This window comes from Phyllostomus hastatus, unplaced genomic scaffold (assembly GCF_019186645.2).
Source record: "Phyllostomus hastatus isolate PE091 unplaced genomic scaffold, TTU_PhHast_1.1 phas_contig_98, whole genome shotgun sequence".
NCBI classification, from domain to species: domain Eukaryota; kingdom Metazoa; phylum Chordata; class Mammalia; order Chiroptera; family Phyllostomidae; genus Phyllostomus; species Phyllostomus hastatus.
The window spans coordinates 5,848,761-5,859,331 of record NW_025333999.1 but is presented as its reverse complement, the minus strand read 5'-3'; the positions used below and the strand labels follow the sequence as shown (position 1 = coordinate 5,859,331).

General features: G+C 49.1%; 1 protein-coding gene across 1 annotated transcript; it reads left to right on the top strand.

Moving 5' to 3' along the window:
- The first annotated feature begins 7,451 nt into the window (after positions 1-7,451).
- NXNL1 (nucleoredoxin like 1) lies at positions 7,452-10,571 on the top strand. Its single transcript, XM_045853629.1, has 2 exons — positions 7,452-7,841; positions 10,241-10,571. The coding sequence occupies exons 1-2, from the start codon at positions 7,516-7,518 to the stop codon at positions 10,569-10,571; spliced, it is 657 nt and encodes a 218-aa protein (XP_045709585.1). The 5' UTR covers positions 7,452-7,515.

Sequence of the window (10,571 nt, the reverse complement as noted above, 5' to 3'; positions counted from 1 at the left end):
TGGCCTTCCAGGGTCGGTGGAACAGGAGCCAAGGAGGCAGATCCCGAGAACAGGCCCAGAGCCAGCCACCAGCCCACTACTTTCTTGACCAGGGGTCAGTGGAGTTAGCAGTGACAAGTAAGTATAGCTGTATTTTTATCCTGCCAGGTAGCACTGTTGTGATTACCCCCATTTACAGGTGAAAAACTGAGCCCTGGAGCTGTCACACCAGCTCAGAGTTAGATTTATTCATTCACAAATGTGGGCAGAGAGCTTGCCTTCCCTCCTCCCTACCTTTTTGCCCAGATCTCGCTCCTCCCCTACTTCCTCCCTCTCTCCTCTCCCCTTCTTCTTGTTTGTTCTTCCCCCTCCTCTTTCCTCTACTTCCCTCTTTGCTCTTCTTCCCCTACTTCCCTCCCTCCCTCCACCTACTCCTCCTCCTTCTAGCTCCCTCTGTCCCTCCTCCTCCTCATCCCTTCTCTTCCCTCTCTCTCTCCCTCCCTCCCACCTGCCTTCCCTCCTCCTCTTCTTCCTCTTCTCCCCCTTTGTTCTCTCTCCTCCTCCCCTTATCTCACCAAGTTCACTGAGTCAGAACTGAATAGTGCAGGGACAATTTCTCCTAACTCTACCCACAGCTCCTGGAGACACACTTAGGAGTCTTCAGTCTGCAATTCTGGAATTCAAAATGCTCTGAAAGCCCAACTTTTTCTTAAGATGGTGTCAGAACTCCAGCAAAGGGAACTCATCCTCTGTAGTGACCCAGGCTGTTTTCAGTGATTAATTATACCCGTTTATCCCTTATTTATCCCTTTACATAAGATCTACTCCACACCCTGAGTGACATCACACAACACATGACAGCTTTCACCCTCAGTTACCCCTCTAAAATAGAAAAAAATTCCCAATTCCAAAACATATGTTGACCTTAAAAAATAAAACAGCGATTTTACCAGCAAAAATAGGTTTATTTGTAAACAACAAAGAATTTTAATTTGGCACAAGCAAAAGCCATAGACAAGTCCTACAAACAAAAGGAATGATATTTTATGGAGCAAAAAGAGGAAGTTAGGAAGGGTTGTTGTGAAAGAAAGCTCACTGGAGAAAAGCAGGAGAGTTCAGGGAGATGAGTTTTACATTGGCTGAATTACTGGGGTAATCGATTTCTAGTAAGACCTGCAACATATGTACATCTTTTTCTGTAGAGTAGGGGTCCCCAGCCCCCCAGCCACTGACCTGTGGCCTGTTAGGAGCTGGGCCCTGCAGCAGGAGGTGTTCAGTGGGCAAGTCAGGGAGGCTCCATCTGTGTTTACAGCTGCTCCACACAGCTCACATTACTGCCTGAGCTCCGCCTCCTGTCAAGTCAGCAGCCGCAATACAGCTCAAAGGAGCAGGAGCCCTACTGTGAACTGCGCATGCGAGGAATCTAGGCTGTGCACTCTTTATGAGAATCTAACGCCTGATGATCTGAGGTGGAGCTGAGGCAGTGATGCTAGCACAGGGGAGCAGCTGCAAATACAGATTATCATTAGCAGAGAGGTTTGACTGCACAGAGACCATAATAATTCAATTGCTTGCAGACGCATATCAAAACCCTATCAATGAGTGGCAAGTGACAATTAAGCTGCATCTGGTAGCAGGCTGTAAGTTAGAATCCGACACTTATTTTAGTCCTTGCGTGGACCGCCCATTATTATATTTACTACTTCCACCTGTGCCTCTTTCCTGTCCTGTGCACTTGTGTGTCAGTCACAGTTTGGCAAGCCCACATGCTAACCCTAGCCTGTGGTGAGTTATACAGTTATTTCATTATATATTGCAATGTAATAATAATAGAAATAAAGTGCACAATAAATGTAATGTGCTTGAATAATCCAGAAACCATCCCTCTCCCGTGGGTCTGTGGTAAACTTGTCTTCCACAAAACCAGTCCCTGGTACCAAAAAGGTTGGGGACAACTGCTGTAGAGGGTCTCTAATTGACCATATGCCTGTAATTGATATGAGTGGTACTGTGTAAGAGCGCCCCCTTCTGGCCTCTCCATTTTAGTGAGGTTTCCCTTAAAAAAAAAAAGATTTTATTTATTTTTAGACAGAGGGGAAGGGAGGGAGAAAGAGAGGGAAAAAAACAATGTGTGGTTGCCTCACACACACACATCCCACTGGGGATGAGGCCGGCAATCCAAGCACATTCCCTGACTGGGATTTGCACTAGTGACCCTTTGGTTCATAAGCTGGTGCTCAGTCTACTGAGCCACACCAACAAGGCCCCCTTATTTTCATATAACTGTACCCAGGGATTCCAGATGAGCAATTAAGCAACAGCCCTATCCCCATGTTACACAAAGGGAAACTGAGGCCTAGATAGGGGGACAGAACCCGGGCTTCAAAGCCAAACCAGGCTCTGACCTTCTCCAGCTGGATGGCCTTGGGTGGGTCATGTCTCCCCTCTACCTTGCTTTCCCTCTGGGTAATATCAACTGACTCCAAGGTGCTGTAAATAACCTATTTATTGATCATCCACAGCACAAAGTCTGACAGACTAGGAGCTTGTTATCCGGAGAATGAGGGGGGCAGGCACACAGTAGATGTGGGTGCATAGCTTGGTGGACATGTCCCTCCCTGGAGTGACCCCAGGGACCTGCAGGACACAGCAAAAAGAGTTCTTCAAACTTTCTGGAAGGAGAAAAATGAAACAGACATTGAAATAAAATATTGAAAGGTCACAGCATGTGTGCTTCACATAAGTAGAACATGAGCACCACGTGGGAGTGAGCAATTTCTCTGCGTAGTCAAGTGCCCACCACACTTGACTAGGGGTGTGAGTTCCCTGGGGCTGCCATAATAGCCACAAACCAGGTGGCTGCAAATGACAGCAATTTCCTCTCTCACAGTTCTGGAGGCTGGAAGTCTAAAATCAAGGTGTCAACAGCTGCACTCCTTCTGGAATTTCTAGAACAGGATCTTTCCTGCCTCTTCCATCTTCTGGGGCTCCAGGTTTTGTTGGCTTGTGGCCCCATCCCCCCAATCTGTCTGTCTTCACTTGGCCTTCTCCCTGAGTGTCTGTCTTCTCTCCTATCTCTTATAAGGACACTTGTCATTAAATTTAGTGCCTATCTAGATAATCCAGGGTGATCTTATCAACTGATGGTCCTTGGCACCAACTCAACACCAACAGGAATCCCCAGTTGGGGGTGTGGTGAAGGAAACTTCATTTAGTGCAAGCGGCTCTACGGTAATACAGCATGGCTGTGAAAACAGTGCTGCGGAGGAACAGCTCCACAGTGCTGCAGTGTAGCTGCAAAAACAGCGCAACTGGAAGCTGCTTTCCCAAGGCCTGGTGGCCCTGGGGCCAGGTCCCTCTTCAGCCAAGCGGTTCAGCTCCACGATGGTCTGCTCCACCGGTGTGTCAGCTCCAACAAGGAAAACAGGGTAAAGAGCCTTTGGTAGAAAGGGTGTTTACAAGAGCCGGAGGAAAGTTCGCTAAGACAGAAGTCCCCGCCCCTGGTCTCTGATTGGTTAGATGGGTGCCCCTCCTACCTCCTGTATTAGGGCTGGCTCAGAGAGCAAAAACAGTGCTGGCTAGCAGTTGAGCGCTGGGGCCGCAGGCAGGCTAGTGCAGAGGCTTCTCTACAAAGTGTAGTCTGAGTGAGAGACCCCTCGCGGAAGTGGCTGCTGACCTTTTTTTATTATTATTTGAGCCCAGTTAGCCATCAGAAGCCCTTATTATATGTCTTTTCCTCAGGGTTCAGTCTCATCTTGAGATCCTTAATTTAATTACATCTTCAAAAACCGTTTCTCCAAATAAGGTCACAGTTACAGGTCCTGCAGGTTAGGACTTGGTTATACCTCTTTGGGGGCTACCATCCTACCCACTCAGTGGGACAAAGGGTTAGAACAGTGGTTCTCAATTGCCCCTGAGGGCACTTGGCAATGTTTGGAGACATTTTAATGGTCGAAACAGGAGAAGGTGGGAGTACACTACTAGCATCTAGTGGGTAGAGGCCAGGGTGCTGCTAAAACCCTATCATGTACAGGACCATGCCCACATCACAAAGAAGGATCTGGCCCCAAGCGGCAAGGGTGCTGCAGTTTGGAAATTCTGGAGCAGGTGATAGCTTCAGACAAGTTGGAATTGGCTCCATAGCCCCACACATGTCATCTTCGGGATAATTTGGCTACGTGGGTCAGCTTCTGCCAGGGTCCGTGCTTCACTTGTAAAATGCGATAAAACTGCATGACCCTTGTAGAGCCGTTCTGAGGACATGCTGGCTGAGCTGCGAAGACTCAGGCGAGGAAGTCACAGTAACAGAAGTGAGCCATGCTGGGCTGTGTGGACTCAGAAAACAAGTTACAATGGCAACAGGAGAGCCCTTGAAGACCAGTTTAGGGGGTTAGCCTGGGTCAAGTTGCTGCTGCCCGTTGCTCCCTTGGTTGCAAGTCTTGTGGGAACCCTTAGGGAGTAAGAGAAAGAAAGCAAAGATACACACCTGCAGAAGGGAGGGGGGATGGGCACACTCAAGGAAGAGCAGCACCCGCATTCTTTGTCTTAAGGGTTTTTATCTGTTTTCTAAAGGAGGGAGTTTTAGGGGAAGTCTCAGGGGAGGGTCTCAACAGAATATTCAACAGCTCTTCCTGTTTCTCTTTGATATGCTGATGCATCAGAACAGAGCAGATGGGGAGCTTGGGACATTCTCTGGTCAGCTTCACTGCTTCACTCTCATCTTACACTTGTTTCACTCTACTTGTCCGTTGTTGTTGTTGTTGTTACTGATTCCTGGCTTCATTTGCTCTGGAGTCTGGCTGACATTAATGGTACCAACTGGGTCTGTCATCTAACTCCTTGACTAGGATGAAGCTACTCACTCTCTGGCTGGGGAGAAGAGATACAAAGAATTTGTTCTTAAGTGTCCTTGGTTCAGGAAGATAAGATCTTGCAGTTTATTCACTGGCTGTTAATTGCTCAGTCTTGTTTAACTGTGTTTCCCTCATTCTACTTGCCAAGGTCTGTTCCCAGCCTCTTATTAACCTGCCTCAATACAACAGCCATCAACTATTTCTCCGGCTCCCAAGGGTGGCCTGAGCGGTCAGTCCCTCTGCTGGTCTCACTAGACTCAGTCACTCTGGAGTGGCTAGGCTAGAGGATGACATGTGTGGCCAGTGGTGCTGGCTGTTGGTTGGGCATCTGGTTCTTCCTGTGGCCTCTCATCCCATAGATTAGAAAAGGAGTCTGGCAAACTTCCGCTCACAGGCCAAATCCAGCTCATTTTCATCAGCTAAGGATGGTTTTTACATTTCTTTTTTAAAAATATTTTGTTTGTTTGTTTGTTTTTAGAGAGAGGGGAAGGGAGAGTGAAATAGAGGGAAGAGAAACATCAGTGTGTGGTTGCCTCTCATGTGCCCCCCACCGGGGACCTGGCCTGCAACCCAGGCATGTGCCCTGACTGGGAATTGAACTGGCAACCCTTTCATTCACAGACCAGCACTCAATCCACTGAGCCACACCAGCTAGGGCAGTTTTTACAGTTCTTAATGGTTTAAAAAAGTCAAAAGACTAATATTTCATGACATGTGAAAATCCTATGAAGTTCTAATTTTGACATCCATAAAGTGCTTTATTGGAATCTAGACATATAAATTCATTTACATATTGTCTGAAGCCGCTTTGCACAACAGTGGAGAATTTAAAGTTGCAACAGAAACTGGTGCCCCACAAAGCCAGAAATATTTACCACCTGGTCCTTTACAAAAAAGACTTGTCAACTTCTGGGCTACATCGTCTTCCTTGTGTTACTGGAACTCAAGGGCTCACAGTTTGGGGGTGCTCTATTCAAGGAGACATGGTTGTGGCAGGCAGACTGTTTCATTTACTTGCACCAAGGAGAGCAGCAGGCAATTCAAATCCAAAGCTCTGTTTCCCCAAAGGACCTTAGCCATTGTTTATATATACTGTTTGGTTAATTATACATTTTCTTTTTCCTTTGCAGTTGGCTACATTTATCTCATTGGGTTCCTGTCAAGTTCATCCTGTTCCCAGCTGGTCTACAAAATACTGTGCTACATGTTAACATTTAGCAAGAGTAACATTTAGTGCCCTCGCTGAGCAGCTCAGTTTATTAGCATGTTGGCCAGGCACACTAAGGCAAAAGGCCGTGTTTCGATCCCCAGTTGGGGGCATGTTTCTCTCCCTCTCTTTCTTCCTCCTTTCCCTTCTCTCTAAAAGTAAAAAACAAACAAACAAAAACCGGAATCAACCAGTGTGGCTCAGTTGGTTGGGCGTGGTTCTGTTAAGTGAAAGGTCACCGGTTCAGTTCCCAGTCAGAGCACAGGCCTGGCATGTGAGGGTTCTGTCCCCAAAAAGGGAGCCTACAAGAGGCAACAGATCGATGTTTCTCTCTCACATCAATGTTTCTCTCGTTCTCTTTCTCCCTCCCTTCCCCTCTCTCTAAAAATAAATAAAATCTTTAAAAAAGAAAGAAAGGAAGAAATGAAGCCCTGACTGGTGTTGCTCAGTGGGTTAGGGCGTCATCCAGAAAAGCAAGGGTCGCCCATTCCATTCCTGGTCAGGGCACATGCCTGGGTTAAAGGCCAGGTCCTAGGTTGAGAGCGTGTGAGAGGCAACTGACTGATGTTTCTCTGATACATGGATGTTTCTCTCCTTCTCTATCTCCCTTCCTTTCCCTCCCTCTAAAAATAAATAAATTCTTTTTAAAAAATTTTTAAATGATAACATTTAGTAATATTTAGAACTCCCAGACCCTGAGACCTTTATCCTCTCTAACAGTTGGGGCATCTGGAGGAAGTATTCCAAGACACAGGTGGTAGGAGGTGAGGTAAAGCTTATCCTGCATTCTGCCACAACCTGTGGGTCAGGGCAAGTCAGGGAGAAGGAAACTAGTTTCCATCTCCTGATGGGAGGGGGCTACAAGTTACTGTGGCAGTGATCTTCCATTTTGCACACCGAGGGACCTTAAGGTGGGCTGTCCGGACAGAATTCATCTTTATTTTCATTAACTTCTCACTGTAACTTAGCATGTCCTCTTATGTCCTGTCAAAGCAGGCATAGGCCGGTCTTGTGACTCTTTCACCCGTGAAAATCAAAGGCAATTCATATCACATCCTGGTCACGGCAGACGTTTCCAAATACCACTGTGCTCACCTCGACTTGGAAACTGTGGTACTTAGCAGAGTCCTCGTGAACTGGGATCACTTAATGTGTTCATGAAAAAGCAGGGATTTTTAAATCACATAATAAAAAGTTTTTGCACCTGTGTCTCAGTCTGATGGGTTTCCTTTGCAATCCTATGCAGATTTTTTAATGCATTTGCAACTGTCCCTGAAGAAGGGGCCCATTGGAAGCTGCCCGCTGCCCTGGGAGGCTCTGCAGAATTAGGTCAGCATCGGGCTGTGCTTTAGGCAGATTAGTAAGGCCCTAAACTGACCTCCTAAAGATTCCTAATCCTGGTGCAGCAGCCAGCCAGCAAGCCCAGGGCCACACAAGGTCCCTCCACCTATTCCCCAGCCCCTAGCCAGGGCTGCCATGGCCTCCCTGTTCTCTGGTCGAGTCCTGATCCGAAACAACAGTGACCAGGACGAGCTGGATACGGAGGCAGAGCTCAGCCGCAGGCTGGACAACCGACTGGTGCTGCTGTTCTTTGGCGCTGGGTCATGCCCCCAGTGTCAGGCCTTTGCACCTGTCCTGAGGGACTTCTTCATTCAGCTCACGGATGAGTTCTACGTGCTGCGGGCGGCCCAGCTGGCCCTGGTGTATGTGTCTCAGGACACCACGGAGGAACAACAGGATCTGTTTCTCAGGGATATGCCCAAGAAGTGGCTCTTCCTGCCCTTTGAGGATGACCTGAGGAGGTGAGGTGGGAGGGGAGGTCAGGGAGGATTTCCTGGAGGAGGGGCTCTTGCTGTTGAGAGTGAAGTATCCGTTTATGGACACACCTGGTCCATCTGGAGTTGAGCAGCCCCTATATGCCAGTCCACATACTGAGAACTGAGGAGAACATAGGGGAGTGCATGTGCCTGTCTGTGTCCATCCAGCCCCCAGGGAGCTTACAACCTAATAGGGGGACAGACATGAAACAAAGATGCAAATATATAATAGTAAACTGCAGTACTGTTCTGGAGGACCAAGGGGGGTGCCATGTAGAGATGTAAAGAGGGAACCTTTCTGAGATTTGGGGGCCCAGGAGGTGCTCATTGGAGGAAATGGCTTTTTTTAATGTTTTATTTCTTTTTAGAGAGAGGGGAAGGGAGGGAGAAAGAGGAGAGAAACGCTGATACATTGATGTGTGAGAGATATATCAATTGGGACCTAGCCTGCAACCCAGGGATGTGCCCTGACTGGGAATCAAACCAGCGGCCTTTGGGTTCCCAGACCAACATTCAAACTACTGAGCCACACCAGCCGGGGTGAAGGAAATGACTTTAAAGAGAGACCCCTAAGGATTGGGAATGGGAGGATGAAGCATGAGGAAAGAGGAGGGTTTCTAAGCAGAGGGTATGGCACAGCACAAAGGGTAGAAGGACAACAAATTTTTGGAACTGTAAGTAATTCCAGGTGTGCGAGGTCAGCAGGCACCATGTCAGCAGGTCCCAAATGCCACCTTAACGAGTGTGGACGTGACCCCCAGCATAGCTGGGAGCCGTGGAGGGCGCTGGAGCTGAGAGGTGGTTGAAATCAAGCTTTACAAGAAACAACCCAAAAAACGGTGTTTTAGTTTGTGGCTATTTTAGAACTTTCCCCTTTTCTGCAGTAAACCTTTCATTCTTTTTAAACCCCAACTTTTTATTATGAAAAACTTCAAAGATATCAAAGTTGGAAGAAGCACACAAGGAAATCCATGGCCATTGTTAACATTTCGCCCTGTTTGCTTTACCTGCACGTATGAGGGGTTTGTCCTGAACTGTCTGAAAGTGAGTTGCAGGCTTCACAACATTTTTCTGACTTCATTTATTTTGCTACACAATGGCAGCTGGTCATGGAGACCTTCATTCCCACCCAGGATTATCAAAGTCTGGACACTGGCTCCCCCCCACTGCCCTCTGCAGCTGAGGGAGTTCTGTGCCCGGAACTGACAACATTGCCCTCCGAAGGCAGAGATGCCAGGGTACCATCCTCTCAGCAACACACTCACCCAGCTGGTATCTGGAGAAAGTGACCCAGTACCCGCCTTCCACCTGCACCTACCCACAGGACTGCCAGATAAAATAAAGGATGTCCAGTAGAATACAAATTTCACACAAACTATGAATAATGTTTTAGTATGAGTTTGCCCCACACATTACATGGGGCATATTTATACTAAAATGTATTTGTTTATATGAGATTCAAATTTAACTGGATGTCCTGTTTTGTTTTGTTTTTTTTGATGTCCTGTATTTTTATCTGCTGAGCTTGAAAACCTACTCCAGTGGGATTTTGCAAGCATCATGTGCTCTCTGTGTGACAAAGGGCCACCCAGGAACAAGTGGGTGGAAATGAAGAACCGTGGGTGGTTGGTCCAGTCTGGCAGCTCCCTTTACTCTGTGATGACTGTGAGGGATTCTGGCCTAGACAGGGGGCTTGGTCCTGGGTCTCCTGGGGCTTCTCACCGGCTCCCTCCTCATACTGTGAAGAACATTTAAACTCTCCGCTGCGCCCCCAGGGGGGCCTTTGAGATCAAATCAGCACACCAGTCTCTCCCACCTCAGGGCCTTCCCATTGGCCAGGGCCTCTGCCTGAGACGCTTTCCCCCGTTCGCCCCTCCTCCTCCTGCAGATCTCAGGTCAAAGGTCACCTTCTCAGAGAGGCCCTCCCTAACCACCAGCCCCTTACCCAGATTTCCTGACGGCATTTCTCAACATGCATTCATTCACCCCACACATTTCCGGAGCGCCTGCTCTGTGTCCAACACTGTTTCAGGCACTGGGAACACTAGTGAATGAAAACAAAAATGCATGCCCTCGTGATTCTATTGCGGTAAAAATGGGAGAAATAAACTACGTAACGTGTTGGATGATGAGAGGCACCAGACAGCAGAGGGAGAGGGAGGTGTTGCTTTCTGAGGTTGGGCCTCCATGGACAGAGGTCTGGGGAGAGTGCCTGGGTAGAGGGCGCCGACCTGTGTAAAGGCCCTGAGACGGGAGCGAGTCCGGTGTGGCCCAGGCAGCCCCGGTGCCCGGGCTTCGCCATCGCCCAGCCCCCGGTAAGTACTAGATAAAGGGATGTGGGGCTCCCCTGCTCGGAGTCACTGGCCAGCCTGCCTGCCCCGCAGGGACCTCGGACGCCAGTTCTCCGTGGAGCGGCTCCCGGCCGTCGTGGTGCTCAAGCCGAGCGGGGACGTGCTCACGCTCGACGGGGCCGACGAGATCCGGCGCCTGGGCCCCGCCTGCTTCGCCAACTGGCAGGAGGCGGCCGAGGTGCTGGACCGCAGCTTCCTGCAGCCCGAAGACCTGGACGACCCAGCCCCGCGCAGCCTCACCGAGCCGCTGCGCCGCCGCAAGTACCGCGTGGAACGCGCCGCGCGGGGCGCACCAGGCCAGGGTGGAGGGGTGGAGCCCCGGGCGGAGGTCGAAGCGGCAGGCGGGGCGGGGGAACTGTTCTGA